This window comes from Phocoena phocoena, chromosome 7, assembly GCF_963924675.1.
Source record: "Phocoena phocoena chromosome 7, mPhoPho1.1, whole genome shotgun sequence".
Lineage (NCBI taxonomy): Eukaryota > Metazoa > Chordata > Mammalia > Artiodactyla > Phocoenidae > Phocoena > Phocoena phocoena.
Window position 1 is genome coordinate 70,176,376 of NC_089225.1, and position 21,882 is coordinate 70,198,257.

Consider the following 21,882-nt stretch of genomic DNA (forward strand, 5'->3'; position numbering starts at 1 on the left):
TATCAAAGAGTCCATTAATCTAGAACCTGACAGTTTTCTCCCACTGGCATTTCTGATTTTACATGGATGTGAGCATTTGTGAGTGCCTTTTTAAAATCTTGTCAGATTTTTAATCTAAATTTTTCATATGCCCGAATTAGACACACGTACTTCTTGTAAAGACATTTTTTTTAAAAGGCTATTTTCTATCCATAATGCCTGGGAGTGAAATTCTAGCAGGACTTGGGGACATAAATGTTTAGAGGACTAAATCAGGATCAGTGAAGTAGGAAAAGTGGGAAATAAAACACAAAAATGAGTCCCTCATTTTCCCTGAAGAAAATGGGAGACAAGCAGCATGTTCCAGAAAGTTCTGTGCTCAAGAAATATCAATGGAATAAATCAAACCTTCTAGATATTCAGACTAAACATGTATATATCTCCCAACAAACATTATTGCAAAGAAAAATAAGGGCTCAGGAACAAGTATAAAATAAGGAATCAAGAACAATCATGACAATCTCATGATCTACTCCTCAGGTAAAGCTCATAAGTTTTTAATTCCCCTTCCTGCCTCCCTCCCTCCCTCCCTCCCTCCCTTCCTTCCTTCCTTCCTTCCTTTTTTTTTAAAGGCTAGATAGAATAGCAATTTAGTACGTTCAGCAGATTGTCAGGAAAAGTAAGCAGTATCTTCATTGCAAAGACAAATCCATCAGCTTTAAGGGCAAGAGTCTAGGATGCCACTAACCTCTGACCACCATCCCACCAAAAAATATTTAGAGAGCACCAAGTCTTATGGTTGTAATAGTGTAACACAGCACTGAATGCATTTACATATTTTCTAACTGGGAAATTCAAAATTAATCTGAAATCTACAAAATTTAATCCCAGATTATTCTGAATTTTTTTCACAATCTCCTTTTACAACAGTGTCTAGAAACTTTGTTGTAAAGCCATTCACTGAAAAGCAGATCATTTTGGAAGTTGTGTTTCTTAAATGAACCATGAGTCAGGTAAATAACTAGAAACCTGGATCAAAACTTCAAATCCTAACTTAAAAGTACAGAAAGATACTACCTACAGAAATTATGCATAATGCTTCAACCCACCAAAATGCATACATGAGATTTTTCACAGTGGTACAGCACAAATCTGACCTATGTGAAGTAAGTTTATGTAAACCTTCTATAGAGAGAATTTCAGAGCAGAAAGTGGCCCTGGATAATACACCACAGGTCTTACAAAGGAGGAAACTGAGGTCTGAGAATTTAAGTCACTTCCACAAAATCACCAAGTTAGTTCATGATAGAGCTACAATTGGAATGCACGTTTCCTGTGTCCTGGTCTAGTTTTAATTTAGAATTATTTCAACAATTCATTCATGAAAGAAAGAAACAGTCTATTTAGTTGAGGCCCTCATCTCTTTAACTGCATGTTTCTCTCTGTACGAGTAGAGAGTCTTAAAATATACCAGAAAGTAGACAGGCTTGAGGGATGATGGAGCCTTTTTCTAAACACTTGGCTCAGATTGCTGTGGCTATTTATCACCAGTTTAAACTTCTGGCTCAAAGTCACCTTCTGACCCAGGGAAAAGGGATACCATGCTACAAACAGGCCCTTAGAGCTTAACTTTGATTTTGAGACAGGCTTCCTGATGAGAGATGAATAGGGAAAAAGTAACAATAATAGTGGATTCAGCCTTCTGACAGGAAGCTACATTTTTGCTTGTATAGAGACTGCAGTCCAGTTATATTAGAAAAATCACGTTTTGTCTTTCCATCTGTTCTGTTTATCCTCAAGTCAAAGTCTCTATTCTCATTTTTTTCCTATTTAATTCCTATTTTGGGGCTTTGGGAGTTTTCTAGATAGATATGTATGTAAACAAGGTATTTTACTCTCTGAAATTCAAGGTTTAAAAAACCCCACTAATTTTGCTTTCTTTCAGTTCTATGAAGAGTCTTATATTCCTTTGGATTACAAATATTCTCATTTACCTAAAATAAAACATTTATTTTGTATTCATCTAACTTTTCATTACAGTAAATCATACTAAAATAATAACATTACCCTTATCGAGGCTTTTAAACCTGACACAGAATTTCCACAGATATCATGAATTCTTCATTTTGAATCTGTGAGGTAGCAAAATAAAAAGTATTATCCCTGTTTTATAAATGAGGAAATTAAGGTTCCAACACATTATAAGGAATTTATAAGGAAAGAGTCAGAACTTTACTGGAGTTGTCTGACTCAGGGCCAGTGCTCTTTGCACCCTGTTGCTACGCTGAGTCAGTAGAAGTTGAATCAGCTCAGAGAGCTCCTTCCTCTGCATTGACCACCCAGGTGGAGGTGCATGCCATCCCTCATAAAAACATTGCCAGGGTCCAAACAAGTCTGTCTTGAACCAGTAAAATATCAAGAAAGTAAACAAATGTTTTATGTATTGAGCATAGTTTCACTTTTCTTGAACTCTACCTGAACCAAATGGGCAAACAATTGCCAAAATCATTATATTAGAAAAAAAAGAATAAAATTAAATGAGTATATGTACCACTAAGTTTGCGAAATGCATCCTAATACCAAAGTATAACTTTCAGGAGTTGTGCCAGTTTGCTTTTCCTGACTTGCTTTGTGAATAATCTGGAGCTGAGCATAGGCCTGGCCCAAGGGAAAAACATGAAATTAAAAAAAAATTCCTTATTGCCATTTCAAACCTCGCAATTATACCTCTCTCTACTCCTCTCCCCCATTCCTGGCCCTGTTCTGTCCCAGGGATTCTGCTCCCCCCATCAAAATTTGAATTCAATTCTTCAACATGCAGATGAGAAAACTGAACCTCAAAGATCAGTAACTTGCTTAAGGGCACAAGGTTGCAAATGGCAAACTCAGGATTCGAATTTGAGACTCCAAAGACCCAGGCTCTGTTAATTGCTTTTTGAAAGTAAATGGAAAAGAAGAAGTTCTAAATGTAGAAACTGCTCACTGTTAAAGGTTCTAAGTGTAGAAAAATGGTAATAATTGGGAACCGAAGGAATTTCCCAGAATTAAAAAATCTCATTGTGAGATAATGCCCTATTCCTACAGCCTATAGGCCTAGTTACGAGTATCTATGCCATTAGCTCAAAAGAACAGAGATATAGTATTGTGGTTGTGTTTATTTATTTATTCATTCTAAAATGACTATGTTTTAGGAATATAGGTAAACAAAAAAATTAGAGAAATCAAAGAACAAAAATTAAGAGATATCACGAACTTCCCCAACCTCTCTGAAATTCTCAAAATAAATCCCACAAGACATGATACAGGAATGGTCAGGGAGCCCCACATTAGATTGGAGCCTTACATTTTTTTTTTTTTTTTTTTTTTTGCGTTACGCGGGCCTCTCACTGTTGTGGCCCCTCCCATTGCGGAGCACAGGCTCCGGACGCGCCGGCTCAGCGGCCATGGCTCACGGGCCCAGCTGCTCCACGGCATGTGGGATCTTCCCAGACCGGGGCACGAACCCGTGTCCGCTGCATCGGCAGGCGGACTCTCAACCACTGCGCCACCAGGGAAGCCCTGGAGCCTTACATTTTAATGTATGATTTCAATGAGGCTATCTGAGCCAACTGCTAATTGGTATCCTTGTGTACCCACAGAGAACCCATCTTCCCATGCATGTATGCTTTCCATATGATGCACCATCATATGGTTCTATCCTGAAGAAACTCAGAAGTCCTCTTCAGAAACAGTCGGAATCCTGTGGGCAAATTTCCATTTTGATTATACTAAGGCAACTTTCAGTTTCTATTAGAATAGGTTTGAAGTGATTCTAATGTCTTGACTGTAGAACCCTCCACAGACAAACACAGGATGCCCATGACAGCTGTGCTTTATCCACCTATAGAGTTCATCCGATACTGGGACTTTCACCCAGAGCTATGATGTCAGCTGATCCTGATGGCCAGAGAATATTGGGGAAAAAAATCATAAAAGGCAAATTACCATATATAATATACTCAATTACAAAGGAGTAATATTTTTTAAAGGGTGCACTGGAACAATGACTAGAGAGGGCACGTGTTGTAGACTAGTTTCCCAAGGAGTAGAGAAGAAGAAGACACCAAACAGGTAAGTTTTGATAGGAGGTCAGGTTGGAAGAAAAATTCTGTAATTTGAACCAAATTTGGGAAGGAGACATGCAGATAAAGTTTCAGTGTGAGACCTTGATTCTCAGGCAGATTCCTGAATGCCATTCCTTCAAACTGAAAGGAGGTTGAAAGCGTATTTCCCTAAAAAGAAATTTAATTTAATTTAAAAGTCACCTACTTCAAAACTGTTTTCTTAAAACTGGACCTGCTTACCCTCCTGGGACTTTAGCAACATGGAACAGATGTGGAAGGGGTACAAGGTAGCTCAGGTGAATATAGCTCTGGCAAGTTTATGAAATATTTATATTCTGAATATACCGAAATACCATAAAAATACTAATTTAATTATCATAAAATACTGATTTAATTTTATTTCATCATCCTTCACATACCCAAACACTGCCAATGGAATTTTGAATGTATCCACGGATTAATCTCTTTAGAACTAATTGTTTCAATTTTGATTCATTCTCTACATAAAGGAATTAGCCTACTTTTTAAAAAAATAAAACAAACAGATTCAAAGTATCCTGAGATCTTCCCAGGCTAATAAGCACTCCACCGGTTCAGGAATTTATCAGTTGTTTCTCAGCAAAATTCAGTTCAGTTTTACTGGGCTTAAGGGAGAAAAATAAAAATACAGACAAACACATGCCTAACCTAATGTGTAGAGATCAAGATTTAAGAGGAAATGGGGAAGGGCTGGAGAAAGAAGTGTTTCTTTGTGAACACTCAGAAAGATATAACACTTGCAGCACCTGAAAGCTTAAACACAAGCTCTTGATGGAATGTTCAGTTGTTCCTCCTCATTGCCCCCAAGTCTCTTTTTCTTTTTTTCTGTACAAACTCATAAAAGAAGATTCTCATATCAGAATCACTCATTTGCCTTAGAACGGCCAGTGCCCTTCTGCCCTCTCAAATGAAAGTATAAGCCTTCTTTATAAAACTTCAGAGGGTTTGTGTTTTTAGCCAAAGACCAGAAAACTAGGAACTTTTTCTTTGTAGTTCATCTTCCCATGGTAACCAGTTAACCTCACTGTTCACCCACCAGTCCATCCTACCGGAAACTCTAGCTAAAAATTTAGCACTAACATGAGAAACATAATGCTCTGAATTAAACTGTAACTTAATTATTTCTTCAATAGAAAGCTCTGGAAAGAATGAAAAAGAAAAATTTAAAAATAATTTCAAACTAGCATAAATAAATCTGATAGGTTCTTCTCCCTCAGGAGAAAATAATAAGTATATAACTGCTATTTAAGAAATACTAAATGAAAAATAAATGAAATGAAAATATTAAATCTCTATAAATAAACTATATTTGCTAAGGGAAGCACCCATACTTTAAAATTCCATAATGAAAAACTCTAGAGCTGACAGCCACAGAACAGCTATATTGAATAACAAAGATTTAATTAAAGGAATTCATAGCTACTAATTATCTGGTGAAATTCCATGTGCACACCTCCTGCCAAGTCAAACCCATCATTCTGTTTAAGTTTGAAAAACTGAGAAGAAAGAAAAGTACAGCAAAGTAAGGAAAGTGTGAGTATAAAGAATGTGCCTACATCCTACACCAGTTTCTGCTTTCTGGAGTCAATTTCACAAAAATCTCCTGGGAGTGAAGGGAGTGAAGAAACCAGCAGCCTTTGGAAAATGAAGAGACTTGCTGCAAAGTCTGAGAAAAGACAGTCACTCCCTCTACTGTATCCAAATAGTCCTGTGAGCTGCGATGTAAATCCCTGTGCAGTGAAGCAATTCCTCTCATTCCATATACAACACAGGGCAATGCAGTGTGGAAAATAAGCTTCCAATTTTTACTACAGACTTTTATGACTATCATATTTTCAGAAAATAAACTGAAACAGACAGAGCTGGTAGACAGACATGAGGTAGCACTGGGGCATGGAACGGATCGTGCTTGGCTTGCTTACATCCTGGGAACGACTACAGAGAATGAAACGCTGTGGCGGTGAGAAACAGGAGAGCAGCAGTGATGCTTCAAATCACAGGGTCATTAGAAAGTATTCAACGGAAAGAGCTTTTTGTTTCCTTTGTTTTTTCCCATATAAACCTACACAAGAAGACGTTACAATAAAGCTCTGCTATTTGAAGGGTAAAATTTATAAATGGGCTTACATTATAGCCTATTTAGATTTAGATGAAAATACTGAGGTATTGTCCAAATGACCATAGTAGAACAGTAAATAAAATTTGCATTTTAAGTTTACACTAATTTTAATCTCTTTGAGAGCAAAAGTTATTTTTTCCATAACATCTAACATTTTGGTTCTTATAATTACCCAATAAGCACTTATTATTATTGCTATACTACTAAATAGTAATGGAATAATAATATCAACTGGATAATAATGTTGGATAATGATATCAATAATCATTTGATGAGCTCCTAGTATTTGTTGGGAGCCATACTACTCTGTAGGTGGTTTATATACATGATAGTCTTCAAAATAATTATTTAAGGTAAATATTACTATTCTAATTTTATAGACAAAAGCACTGGGACATAGAGCCATCAAGAAAATTGCTCAAGAATATGCAAATATAATTTGAAAATCCTGAATTTGAAATCAGTTCACTCATATTTGAATGAATAAATAGTGGGAGAGATATTTTTTAGATTTTCAAAAATATTCATTGGCATATATGCATGGAATAACTATCATATACTTAATACATAAAATAAATTTATGACATGAAGTGGAACCTGGGAAATAGACTTAAAAAAAGGAACCGTGTGTGTGCACGTGTGTAGTGAGAGGTGAGAACTACAGGCAATTTCTATTTTGAGGCAAAGAATGATAGTGACTGTGACTAAAATTCTAGAAATGGGCCAGATCATGGAAGGTCTTGTATGCCTTGCTTAGGAGCTTGACCATTATTCTTTCCTCAAGTTATGGGAGTCAATGGAAGATTTTAAGGAAGGTAATGAGGTAATCAGATTTTATATCACAGTGGCAACAGAGGGGGTCTCTATAGGTGTGGCTGGGAAGTAGTCACATGGGAGGCAAGAGACAAAGTTAGATGTTACTGCAGTAAATTGTAGTAATACTGCAATATGATGATGAGAGCCTAAACTTAGGCATTTGTAGTAGAGAGGGAGAGGAGGTATATATGAGGAATATTTAGCAGGTAAAATGGTAGAGTTTAGTGACTGATTAGACTTTTGCTTGAATAACCAGGTAGGATGATCTTGCTTTTAACTGACATAGAGAATACATGAGAGGGCTTCCCTGGTGGCGCAGTGGTTGGGAGTCCGCCTGCCGATGCAGGGGACACGGGTTCGTGCCCCGGTCCGGGAGGATCCCACATGCCGCGGAGCGGCTGGGCCCGTGACCCATGGCTACTGAGCCTGCGCGTCTGGAGCCTGTGCTCTGCAATGGGAGAGGCCACAACAGTGAGAGGCCCGCGTACCGCATTAAAAAAAAAAAAAAAAAAGAATACGAGGAAGATGATCCTGTCTTGGAGGGAAGATAATGAATTGAGTTTGGGATACACTGAACTTGAAGTGGTTATGGACCATCCAGTGGGAAACTGGGTATTCTGAAGTAGATGTGGAAGGTCAGGGTTGGAGAGAGAGATTTGAGAATGATCAGCAATTAGCTGTTAACCAAAACCCTGCAAGTAAGATTCCTAGATACTCTAGGGAGAGAATATACAGAAAGGACCAGTGGACAAAATCCTATGAGAAAACAAAGTGCTAAGGGATAAATAAGGAGAAGGAGCCCATGAAGCTGAGAGGGAAAGGTCAGGAAGGTAGAGGGAGAATCTTCAGAGCACCGCCTTTCAGGAAAGCTGGAGTGGTCAATGGTAGGTGAAAGGAGCCCACTGTAACATCACACATTACCGGAAGAGCTTAAGTGGAATGGGGGGGGGGCAAAAGTCAGAGTGCATGGGATGAGTGAGGGCATGGAGGCAGACAGAAAACTGTTCTGCTCCTTTAAAGCAGCTGGGCTAAGAATAAAGAGAGGGTGGGAGGCAGACACAGACCCTGGGAGAAAGGTGAGCTGGTTTACAGGCTAAGGGGAAAGAGCTCATAGAAAAGAAGTTGTTGGAGTTATGGAAAAGAGAGCATGATTAATGGAGCAACTTCCTCCAGGAGATGGAGAACAAACAAAGTACAGAAGGAGAAAAATCTGGAAGTTTCTTCAAAACATATTCAAAGATTTGGCGAGGGCTTCCCTGGTGGCGCAGTGGTTGTCCCCCCCGATGCAGGGGACACGGGTTCGTGCCCCGGTCCGGGAGGATCCCCCATGCCGCGGAGCGGCTGGGCCTGTGAGCCATGGACGCTGAGCCTGCGCGTCCGGAGCCTGTGCTCCGCAACGGGAGGGGCCACAACAGTGAGAGGCCCGCGTACTGCCAAAAAAAAAGCACAGGAAAAAAAAAAATTGGCGAAAGTAAAAATTATACCACCAAGGTTTGTATCTGTGATGACTGAAATCAGATTGTAATATCACTTTCTGTGTCTCATTTAAGTGCTCTAAAAGTGCCTTCAGGTAAAGTTCCCAAATGACCCTTCTAAGAGTCCCATCAGATTAACAGGAGTGTGTATAAATTCTCCAGTTTCAGATGACGACCCAAAGGTTTGGTAAAGTTAAAGGACTGTAAAGGTAGCAAGACTGCTAAATAGCAGAGATGGACCAGAACTAAGGTGTTCTCCCAACGATGGTTGGACTGTGGCTTACTTTACTTACTAAAGTATATAGACTACAAGGCTGTGATGCTTATGTTGCAAGCAATGTTTCCACCGAGAATACTGTCATCTTGAAACTGAATTTATAATTGTGATTGAGCAGACACCCAGAAAGGAAAAGAAAAGAAAAGAAAAAGGAAACCAACTGTGAGACAGTCCTTCCTCCTTCTCAGATCTAAACTAAATTTTTTTTAAAAAAGCATACAAACATTTTTGAGTTTGAACATTATACCAGAAAGCTGATAGGGACAAAGTCCATTATTTATTAATTTATTAATATTGTTACTATTACTGCCTTCTCTGTAGAAGGCAACACATGAGTAAGGAAAATCTTGTGCTATTGCAATGTCCCTGATATACTGTTCCTTAGAGAATATACTCAGTATATGATGGAACCATCCTGATTTCTGTTGAGGAGTTTAGTTGTAAACATATCAATAAAATAAAATAAAATAAGAACACTAAGGCCAGCAATGTAGTCACAACTTTAAGGCAAAATTTTCCACTGGATAGACTACCCCTCACGCAAATGCCAAGGATAGATACTCTTTGTATATAACAGTTCTTCAGCCTTAAATGAAATTTAGAAAAAGCCACATGAAATTTACATGGAAAGAAATTTAGAGGAAAACTGAACGGTCCATATGTTCCAACCATTCCATTGTCTTATATGAACTTGTTCAACTTGCCAAAATGTACACAATAGGTCAATTAATAATTAACAATTTTAGTCTTTCTTTCCTACTGTCATTGTATCTCTCATGTGTAAATCTAAACTTTTCAATGTTGTAATCTCAGAGAAAAAAAATTAGTCAAAAAGTGACTAATCCATTTTTAAATATTTTATGAATTTCCATATAAGGCTAAGTGATGATGTATGAATTATCCTTCAAGTAGGAGCAAGCTGTTTGATTAAAAAAAGAAAAAAATAGATTAACATGACTTCAGTCTTCTAAGTCTCCTCCTCTAAAAACAAAGCTTTCTCTTTATGTTTTTACTTTACATACTACATTATGTGCATGTCTAGAATGATCAACACAATGAGTTTTAGGCCTGTGTTGATAAGATAGAAGTGTGAAGAGCAGGAAGTAAAAGAGAGAAAAAGAAAACTATATATTCACCTGCAAATACATTTTAATAGTCTGTGTCCTTTGCATAGTAGAATGATTCACCTAACCTGCCATGAGGAGGATTTGGTCCTTGAGATGTTTTTCCAGAAATGATGGTGAATTTGCAGTGGTTTATATATAAACTTCAATTAAGCAGCCTTATAAGTGAAAGGAATGACTAGAATAGCAAGCTATTGCCAAAGTCACAGTGTGTAGCCTTAGAACAGGAAGCCAAATGGTGTCATATCAAGACAAGAGTGTTAGGTACAGATTTAATACAGTGGTTCACCAGCATGAATCAGAATCACCTGAAAGCTTCCCAGATCCCATCCAAATCTACCAAATCAGGATATCTGGAAACAAAGGGAGCCTAGAATCTATATTGGCAACAAGCTCTTCACGTGATTCTTTATGCAGCCAGCTCAACACTGATCTGTGGATCGCTTACCAACAAACTTAAAGAGTCATAGTCAAAGTATACACTGCATTTGTCAATATAAAAATTCACTATAACTATCAATCTACCAATCTACATATATAGAGAGATACTCTTCAAAATAAAGCCTCGTTCTAATTTGAATAAAAGTTATAGGTACTTCTAAATTTATCTGAAGAGAATAAGGAAAGAATTGCAAAGAATTACAACCTAGTATTTAAGTGCCATCCTGTGTTCTTGGCTTTGTAGTCTGCTCAGAAGTGAACAATAACCAGTGTGAGTCAGGTTACTCAACTATATTCTGTCCATTGAAACCAGATCTGTTCCACTAGTTGACAATTATGCTCATTGTGGCTGGGATTATAGTTGCCTCCTAATAGCTATTCTCCCTTTTATATCCTTCATAACATAACTCTGTTCAGTAGAGTACACTGCCAGTGCTATCCAGCTAAGACTACATTTCCCAGCAGTCCTTGTAACTTTGTATGACCATATGACTAAATTCTAGCCAACTTTCAAGTAAGTTGAAATGATATGATGACTTAATAGTTTCCATTAAAAAAGAGGGAATCACAGCCTTTGTCTCCCATTCTCTATCCAGATGCCAGGAAAGTAAATATAATGGCTGGGATTCCAGCAGCTGTCTAGGAACATAACATCAAGGACTGTACCCTAGGGATATGAGAGAGCTAGAAAAAAATTGAATCCCTGATGACTTTGTAGAGCTGGTATACCAGCCTTTCACTACCTAACTAGAAGCTTATTTTATATAAGGAAAAGAACCACTTCTTTTGTTTAAACTACTGCATTCTGCTATATGCAGGTAGACCTAGATTAAAACATCCATTATAAAAGAAAAGTTTGCATATCCTACATGATTCAAAGTATCTATTCCAGTAGTAAAGAATTTAAAACAATTTATGAGTGAAAAGTATCTTAAGCTATGTATTTGTATTCTGTACCTCCTTTAAAATCATCTCATCCAAGTACTGCTGAGTGTTAAGCATTAGTTTCTTCATATTTGTATTTTAACAATGAGATAAATGGTAGACGTAATATAATAAAAATGCAGGAGACCATGGTATAGAAAGGACTGTGAGCCCCTCATCTCTTAGTAATCAGAAATTGGCTTGGGTCCAGGATATTAGTGTAGGGTTGCCACAGAGGGTTGCAAATTTATGGTCCAAACCTGGCACTCAAATATATTGCACTTGGCTTAGGCAATGCTTTCTGAAAACATTAGATGTGACTGTCTTCAAGTGGGCATGCATCTTCAGTTCTCCACAGGCCCACCATCTCCTGTTGACGTACAAACACTCACTTGCTTCACTTATCGATGTTACCTACCTTCTCAGTGCCTCTGAGAAGCACTGACATTTATAGTCTCTGGAAATAAAATGGTACATTTCTGCACCCTCCCTTCTCTCCATTTCTTCTCTGTTGTTGAAATCAATGATTGATATCAGAGATTATTTTCCAAGATTAAGTATGTCCACGTCTAATAACAAGAATGTATATAAGCTCGCTAGGTGTTAGACCTTTATTTAGGAATATAAAAATTACTATAAATGCACTAGTATTTTCTCCTACAAAAAACAAACGGGGAACCTCTCAAAGCACTCCCCTAATAAACACACACACACAAAAACTCATGAAAAGCTGATTTTGTCACCTTAACTCATTTTTGTTACTTAATTTTACTTAGTAGTCTCAACTAAAGTTAGCCCAACTCTCAAACTTTCTCATTTTTATGAATTTAAAAAATCAATTCAGTTCTTAAAATTTAGTGAGAAGTAGTAATGATTTTGGCCTAAACAGCCTAAAACTTATTTACTTTCTTTCACCATTCATAAGTATTTTTATCAGACAGGTACTGTGTAACTAAGTAAAATATGTTTTAAATTTCCAGTAAAAATAATCACAGTCAAACAGAAGAAAAATATACCTTGAAGTCCTGAAAAGAAAAAAATAAAAGCTCACAAATATGTACTTACATATGATAATAGGTCTCCTCATTCAAAGGGTACATATTTGCACACAAAACCAATACCACATTATATGACTTAGAGCTAAAATTTGAAAAACATACTTGTTTTGCATGTGTGCCTTAGATATTTCTTTAGTTTAAAACATTTACCTGAACTTACTCTTCCCCAAACTTAAAAATCACATGGAGTTTCAAAATTCTGACACTTCTATTAAGCTTGTGACAAGCCTGAACAGGGAAAATAAAGTACTGCCAAGTACCACACAATATAACTTAAACCAAAATATGCATGGTAAGTAAATACAAGTTATGTAGCTCTGAATATTCTGGATTCTGGAATTCTTTTCTACATCAACTTTAATTAGGACCATAACTATTTTCTTTTGCTTTGGAATTTTTATTCCGTATATTCTCTTAGCTTGAGTAATAAAACTGAGGAATTTATTTTTTATAATACGTATGAAAGCAATTACCCTTTTTCTGTAAAATATAATGTTTGGAATTCCAGTTTCTATGCTGTTTGGTTATACCGGGGGGGAGCAGAGTTGGTATGGAATCAGGGACTTTTTCCATCAAGCCTCACATTCCTAACACTTATGTAAATTAGTATTAAGGAAAATTGAACTCTGCTCATTTTTCAGAAATACCTACAATGTAATTACAACTATTTGAGAAAGTCTTTTAACATATGGACTACTCCATATGCTTATAGGAAACATTTATTTACATGTTCAATTATTTTCATACTTTATAAATGTAAGTTATTTATTTTAAAATATATTAACAAGGAAAGTTGTGTTAATTAAGTTTTAAAAGAAAGTTGTTGGTTGTTTTGGTGGGGGAGGGGAATCAACTACTTCTTTTATGTTCAGATTTTTCTATTTCTATTGTAATTTTTCTGTATTTTATTTCTCCCCTTTCCTGACTTCTACTTCCTATTAAATTATCTCCCCAACCCTTCCAAACTGTACATGCTTTTCACAACATTACAAGGAAACCGAAGAAGTTTCATCTTTTATAAATTGTCTCATTTTCAAAAACATAAAAAGTAACATAAAAAGATCCAAGATTTTAGAAAGTGCCCCCTCTATGGGACTCTGGACAGATTGTTGGGTATTCATCCCAGATTCTTATTTTCACTTTTTAAATGCTTTTTAGACCTTGTGGCCTCTATATTAACTTTATGAACATTTACAGAGCAAAAATACACAGAAGCAGGTATTAAAAAATATATATACACGCATACATATGTGTATATATCACAAAAATATATATGAAAGACAATAACAAAAGTTTAGTAAATATGCTAAGCTTTAAAAGCTTGAGTTTGATGTTAAATTGTTATGAGAATCTATAATGGCCTATTATGAAACAGTACATGTCCGTATTTGAAACTTCAGGCCTGGAGGGGAAGGATTTAATAATCAGTGGAACCAATTTAAATATTTTCTTATATTTTATAGCAGCCATGCATTTTTGCTTAACATACCACAGAACCCAACCCTAACATATGCAAATTTCAAAGGAAAAAAAATCGATAAGCAGTCAAGATTTGTCTCACATTTTAAAATAAGAAAAGAAAGGAAACTTGTGTCTAATGAATAATGCCAATAAAATACTCCTTGATAAATAAATTATATAAGGCATGTGGATTTCCTGCCTTCCGCCATCCAACAGGGAACCACCACTGTCCTGATAATCAAGTCAGTAGGGTGGGAAAATAAGAAATCTGGCTTCTATCAACTTCTGCCATGGGGAAAGAAACGAGACTGCCTCTCAGAAAGCAAAAGTGATTGTAAGATCACAAATGAAAATGGGAAAGACGTAGAAGTCTGTAAAGAGAGAAAAATAAGGAGCCAAAAACAAAGAAAAAAATCAGTTATCAGACTGGCTGCAGAGGTTTTTCTAAACAAAGAATTTTATGAAGCAGCTGAAGTTCAGTACAAAAAAGACTCCACCCTACCCTGCTTATGCTGCGACTTCTCCTTGCTCTGAAAACTCCAGCCCACAGAACAGAACTCCTCTCACTAAAAGTGCCTTTAGTGCTCTGTTTTAAGCACCCTCCTTTTCTTTTAAACTTCCCACTCTCCACATTCAGGCAAAAGGACTTATCCTCGGCTTTCCCAGAAATATTCAGTAGTGTACTCTTCGAACCGCAGATGTGGAAGCTCCGGATTTACAAACATCCCGATTGTCTTCCGAGCTGTTTCCCAGGTGCAAATCTGTCAGCCCCCTTCTCAACTTCAAATCAGAACCTCCTCTTCATGCTCTTCCTGAGGCTTAACATTCCACCTATTTCCCAAACTATGCAATAAACACCACAAGGAAAGCAAACGGCAAACTCACCATCCTCATCTTCTTCCTGGGCTTTTATTGAGACAAATTGCCCTAATAAAATAGTAAGAATGAGGAGAGGTCTTGCTTCCACCCAATTTGCCATCATGTCTAAATATTAGACATGTGGGTCCTCCTGGGAGTGAAAAGTAGATTCTAAGGTTATTGTAGCACCATGAAGTCAGCTGTGGGCTCTTCTTTCAGCACCAGCCCCAGGGCAGCCTCTGAAAACCCCCTTTTTCAGCACCAGCTCCGGCACAGTCTGCGAAAACTTTTTTCAAGCGATGCAGCTTTAAATAGGAAGAATGCTGCCTCCACTTCTTTTCCTGCCCCTTTTCAGCTTGTTCAGGCTCATAACCATCCAGTGTCTGCCAAGCAACGGTCTGATTGATAGTAAACAACCAAATCAGAACACGCGCCTCAGTGCCTTGAACTGTCCCGATTTCATTTATGTTTTAGACATAAATGGGGCTTAATCACAGAAACAAACGTTTGTTTCTCTTTCCCTTTTTTTTTTTTTTTTTAAAGAAAGCCTGTTAGAAGGAAAGAGACTTATTCTCCCCTCCCTACCCTTTTCCCAGACACACACCCCTTCACTTTTTCCCTATAGGGAGGAAATACAGACTTTCAGCCTAGTTTTTGGTGTCTAGATAATTCAGGATCCTTGTCCACCTTAAACTTTCAAAGGAACAAATTTTAACCCTTTCTTTTTACTAAAGAGGACTCATTCTTGTCCCCTTGCTACATTCTGTTTCTTTACCCAGATACTGGAAGGGGACCGTTAAATGTCCAGGTGAAGAAACTATTTGACAAATGCATCATACTTTGAATTAAGACCGTCTCCTTATCTCTCCATCTCTCTTATTTAGAGAAACATATTTGCAGGTCCTTCTTGTCCCAGAGAGTTTTATTATGTAAAAAAGCAGTCCACTATGTTAGTGTGGAGTAATGGGAAGGACACTGTATTTGGATGCAAAAAGCCTCGCTTCAGACATCAGCTCTGCCACTCACCCGTTTTGTAAACACAAAGTCCTTTATCTCTGTGCACTCCAATTTTCTCATTTGAGAACAGAGTTTTGCCCTGACCAGTGGACAGGGTTTAGTGACATTAAAACAAGTAATATATTATTAACTAAGTTCTGAGTTGCAAAGAACTACGTAAAAGTAGATGTTGGTATTATTACCCCTAAACCAGCTTTTCAGGGAATTTGGTAGTTCCAGTTGCAATTGCCATTCAAGAGCATTATTCATGAACTTTTGTGCCACACTCATGCTTGCCAAGATCTTAATGACCTCCGAGTGTTCCACATAACCTAATACGTTTGCTACCTTGAGTCTACCCAGAATCAGAATGTCTGTGCTACACGACACAGGTGAGTCAATGGTTTATAATTACTCAGCAGTGATCAGGAACCCTGCACTGCACTAAGCACTGGAGGGAGAGGATGACACAAAGTAAGTGAAAGGCATACCCACTGTCTCCAAGGAACACGTGCGGAGACTAAGAAAAGAAATTTACATGAAACAAGAAATGTAAGCGAGAGCATATACATATGTGTGGGATACATTAAGCTTAGGAGAAATTCAGAGAAAGGAGAGATTATAGGGTAAGATTAGGTAAGTGATGTATTATCTTCACTTTTCTTCATAGAAGAAATCCAAGAAACTTTGAATTTTTGCTTTGGAGCTAGAATCTCCAGAGAAGTATTCTAGAGGAGGTCAACTCTCCATGCAGCTGTACCCCTCAGTCTAGCTTTTCACTTCAACACGTCCCATTTCAATTAAATACTTCTGGCACCACCACACTTAAATGCCCTGCTCCCACTTAAACGAAGGGGCCGAGTAAGAACCATAAATCACCCTTCTGCTAATTCTAACTAGAATATCTGAGAGAGGCCAGAACTTGAAAAACCCCTTGCTAAATATTCAAAAAGAATAACAGGAAAATGCAGAGAAAAAAAACTTCACTCCACGTGCTTGCCACTTCTATTCTACTTTGAAACTGTTTTAGACATCAACACCCCAATACCAAAGGGTTGGCACAATTTTCAGACATCTTGTGTGGAATCTTTACTGAACCACAGAGACTAAGGACATTTATGGAGAATCTGCAATTCGCAGAAAGTATTCTAAATGCTGAGAGCACATAGATGATAACTAAACAGGAACAGGACTTGTAGCAGAATCAGTGTACATAAACACTCAGTGCTTGCTCAGACCAGCATCTTAGTATCTGCTTTAAAACAGTTATTATCAGCAAATCAAGTTATTTTAAATTTAAACACAGCTTTTATAAGAAAGATTTAAAATCCAAGGCAACCTCTCACAGTTTCCTCCAGTCCCAGCCTCCTCTTTCCATCATACCAAAAGCACGTGGTATGATAGAGGCAGAGCAAATATTTTCAAGAGAGCTGAGATAAATTATTAGCGTTCTCTCTTATCCTTGCTAGATTTGTGACTTGGGCTTTTTTTCTATGTTTGGCTTTAGGATTCTACATTATAATTTGGAAAAAAGTAAAACATACACAGGTATTGACCAGGTGTGTCTGTTTAATAGATGTGGCTGAATTCAGGAAGACTTGACCATTTCTCAGTCCTTGAAGAACTGATTCTAGGCCTCAGTGCTTGGGTGGAGAGCTCAAAAATCTGTCACAATTCCGATGAATTGTGCATATTATAATAATATGGGCCTAGTGGGTCAATTTTTACTAATCCAATTTTTCACATCAACTCTGAAAGGGTTTTTTTTTTTTTTTTTTTTGGGTACGCTGGCCTCTCACCGCTGCGGCCCCTCCCGCTGCGGAGCACAGGCTCCTGACGCGCAGGCTCAGCGGCCATGGCTCACGGGCCCAGCCGCTCCGCGGCATGTGGGATCTTCCCGGACCGGGGCACGAACCCTTGTCCCCTGCATCGACAGGCGGACTCTCAACCACTGCGCCACCAGGGAAGCCCTCTGAAAGGGTATTTATTCATTTTCTTAAGTCATATATAAAGGGATTACGCTTCAAAGAAGTTTCAAGTTTGCTAAGCTAATAAGCGGTAGATTTAGGTTTCTGTTATTCCAAAGTGAGTGTTCTCACTGCTTCCTAGCTTTTAGATCTACTTGATACCAATACTTACAATCTCAGAAGGTGTCTCAGCACCCTTCAGGGTTAGTCCCTCCCTCTGTACTCTTTATCCCTTCCCTTTACATTTCCTTCGAGACATTACTCTGTCAGTGTCTTCCTCAATTTCTTCAAAAAAAGAAGCAAAAACCCAAAGGTTTCCCTTGACTCCACATCTTCTACCATCTCTTTTTTTCCTCTCCTTCCCCTCCTGGTTATACTTCACCCTGTGCATCAGGATGTCATCACCAGCACCACAAGAGACACCAATACCCCTTTGTTGATAAACCCAAAGATCTTTCCTTTTTCCTCCTGTTGTGTTTGATACTCAGACTACTCCCTTCTTCTTACTGAAACTATTTCCCCTCATGGCTTCCTGGTCCCACATACTCCTCCTCCTCCTCCTCTGTTTTTGGGGTCAAATTTCCTTTGCTAATTCCTTTCAGAAAGTTATTGTGCTCTCCAGTATTGTACTATCAGCTTTTTTCTCTCCTTGCCCATTATCTTGATCTACTTTAACTACTAGACCCCTTGATTTTATTTCCGTTTACATGCTAATAACTTCCAGTCAAGGCTTCCCTCCTGAGTTGTGGACCTGTATTTCTAAGTGCTTGAACATCTCCCTCTGGACAAGTCCATGTAGCTCAATACCAATGAACACTACCACAATTACCCTAGTCCCAAAGATAAGACACAGAGGACACTCTTCCTTCTCCTTCAACCCACATCAATTGTTCACTTAGTCTTGCTGGTTTTATTATGTGCTTGCATTTTTTTAAAATTGTAGCTGATTGACAATATTATATTAGTTTTAGGTGTACAACATAGTGATTCAATATTTTTATAGCTAATACTCCATTTAAAGTTATTATAAAATATTGGCTATATTCCCCGTGCTGTACAATATATCCTTGTAGCTTATTTTGTGCATAGTAGCTTGTACCTCTTAATCCCCTACCCCTATGTAGTCCCCCCTTTCCTCTCCCCACAGGTAAACACTAATTTATTCTCTATACCTGTAAGTCTATTTTGTTTTTTATATTCGCTAATTCCTATGTACTTACATGATATAGCAACATGATATTTTAAAATAATAATAACAGTAATAATAATGAAGGAGGAGAAGGAAAATGCCTATTTCTTGGTCCCATCTCCCTCTACTTTCCTCTTTTGGCTTCAGCCATTGGAAACACAGATTTTCCCAGGAACATAAGCAGTTTCACACCTCAAAATTTATTCAGGCTCTGACTTTTGCCTGAAATAACCACCTCCCCAGTTTAATTCATTTTCTCATTCAACAAATATTTGTTGATTGTCTATTATTTGCCAGGTTCTAATCAAAGCACTAAGGATGTAGTATGAACAACACAAACAAGGTCTGCAGTAGAGCTGTGAACAACACAGACAAGGTCCCTGATGCTATGGCGCTTAAAACAGAATAAGTGAGCAAACAAGGTAATTCCAGACAGGGATACGCCATGAAGGAAATAAACAGTGTGTTGTTTTAGAGCTGCTCAGGAGTCAGTGGTGGGAAGGATCCTGCAGATAAGGCCACAAGAGTAGACTCTGTAAGGAGGTAATAGTGAATCTGAGACCTAAAATTTGAAAAGGATCTGTCCCTGGAGAACTGGGGGAAAATGGCATTCCAAGCAGAGGGGACAGGGAACATGAGTGGCCTGGAATAGTGTATTAATTTTCTAGGGCTGCCATAAAAATTACCACAAACTTAGTGCCTTAAAACAACACAAATGCATCATCTTACAGTTCTATAGGTCAGAAGCCTGGGTCCCATTAAGCTAAAATCCAGGTGTCAGCAGGACTGCACTCCTTTTGAGAGGATCTAGGGATGAATTCATTTCTTTGCCTTTTCACGCTGCTACAGATCACCCACATTCTCGTGACATGTTCCTCATCTTCAAAGCCAGCAACATAGCATCACCCTGACACTACTTTTGGGGTCACATCTCTTTCTCTGACCCTAGCCAGGAAAGGTTCTCTGCTTATAATAGCATATGTGGCTGCATTGGTTCCACCTGAATAATCCAGAATAATTTCCCCATCTCAACATCCTTAATCACATATCACAAAATCCTTTTTGACATGTAAGGTAACATATTCACAGGTTCTAGACACTAGGCCATGGACATCTTTGGGAGGTCACTATTCCTCTTACCAAAGATAGGAATAAGCTTTGAGTGTGAAAGAGTAGAAAGAAAGCCATTATGGCTAGCCTGCTATGATGTAAGGCTGGAGATGAGGTCTGTCAGTAAAGTCTTGTAGGTCACGTATAGGAGTTTAGATTATTTTCTAAATGCAGTGAGAATCCAAGGAGGGTTTTTTAACAAAGCAGTGACGTGCTCTAATTTACTGATTTTTAAAAAATCTGAATGGCTTGTGAGAAATGTATTATAGCAAGGCAAGAATGGAAGTGAGGACACAGGTTAGGAAGCACTTTTAGTCCAAATGAGAGATGATGGAAATAGAAAGAAGCAAAGAAATTCAGACTATACTGTGGAAATAAATTCACTGATGACTTATGAGAAGCTGAAGTGCACATTTGAGGAGGACACCTCTGCCAACTAAGTAGATGATAGAGCCAGAAAAGCTCAAGTGTTGCCCCCGTGACAATCTAGTCTGCTCCTTCACAGAACTGACCAACGTGTTCTGTATGGACCTCCCTAACCTCACACAATATTTACGTCTGATTTCCCTGCCAGACTGAAAGCTCCCGAAGATTACAGATATTGTCTGGTTATTTATATGTGCCTAATAGTTATTGTTGAACCCATGTTGTTTAGTAAAGAATCAGTAGAACTTGATGATTGAATGGCCACGACAGAAGAAACAGTGAGCATAAATAAAAATGATTTATTGACAAGATGTCGTCCCCAGAGGACTAGGAATATGATGGCTCTAGTCAAAGAAATACCTAAGCAAGGAACAGAAACATAAATGAGTAGAAGGAGGACACATAACTGATTAGGTGCCTGTCTACACATATTTGCTATAAAACAGCAAAACCACAATTTCTGAACAGAAAAAGACTGCATATTGTGAATATACTTTCTTTCTGGCTGAAAGCCATTGTAAAAATAACTATAACAATAATAATAATGATGGCTAGAATGTATTAAGTACTTACTATATGTCAAATACTATATAAGTACTTTGCATGTACTCATTAACTTAATCCTCAAATCAATACTATGGAATAAGTCCTCTTATTTTCTCTGTTTTACAGATGAAGAAAGGAAATTGAGGCTCACAGAAGCTAAATAACTTGTGTCAAGTCATACTAGACAAGTCAAGAAATGACGTACTAGTCAAGAAATGGCTAGGTCCAGGTTTGGAACTCTGCTTTCACAGTCTTTTCTCTTAAGGAGCTGAAGTTCAAGGAAATTATATGATGTTTATTTCTTTACCTTAAACACCATCACTGATTTTTTTTAAACAAATGACAATACTTAGAGAATCTCTCAAAATGCCTTCAGTATAATAGCTTTTCAAGTAAACAAATATATGAACCAATTAATTTAATGGTATCTATATCCAAACTTTACAAATATAGGTTAGTTCTATCTGAATATTTGTATTGTAAATATATACATTTAGGCATAACTAGAAATATTTTCTTTTTTTAATTCTTAAAATATGAACTTTCATTTTAATCTGGATGTTTATATTTTAGCATGTCATATTTTGAGAAAAGTTTGCAATTTTACCTTTCAAAATATTATCTTATCTCTTAAGGCAATCAACAGTCACATTTAGAAGTTATGGAGAATGTGAAAACTTTTATCTATTACTTTGTAGTCTGTGCTTTTTGTGTCTTCTTTAGGAAATCCTCCCTACTCCTGTATTTTCTTCTGGAAGTATTTCACATTTAGGTCTTTAATCCACCTGGATGTTTTGTTTGGGTTTGTTTTTGTTGCTCTTGGTATATAAGTTAGAGATACTTTTTTTTTTTTTTTCATTTGAATAGCCATTATTTACTGACTAGTCCATCCTTCCCCCACTGATTGTGATGTCACTGCTGTTATACGTTGTCATACGTGAGGGTCTGCTCCCGGGTTCTCCAGCCTCCTCCCT

The 21,882-nt window shown here is 37.6% G+C and overlaps 1 protein-coding gene across 1 annotated transcript in view; it reads right to left on the reverse strand.

Moving 5' to 3' along the window:
* The window catches only part of COL5A2 (collagen type V alpha 2 chain), a 142,300-nt gene extending 127,393 nt beyond the window's left edge, over positions 1-14,907 (reverse strand). Inside the window, exon 1 of the mRNA XM_065880771.1 lies at positions 14,702-14,907. Coding sequence (XP_065736843.1) covers positions 14,702-14,798 — 97 coding nt within the window. The 5' untranslated portion in view covers positions 14,799-14,907. The remainder of the gene's footprint in view (positions 1-14,701) is intronic.
* Between the last annotated feature and the right edge of the window lie 6,975 nt (positions 14,908-21,882).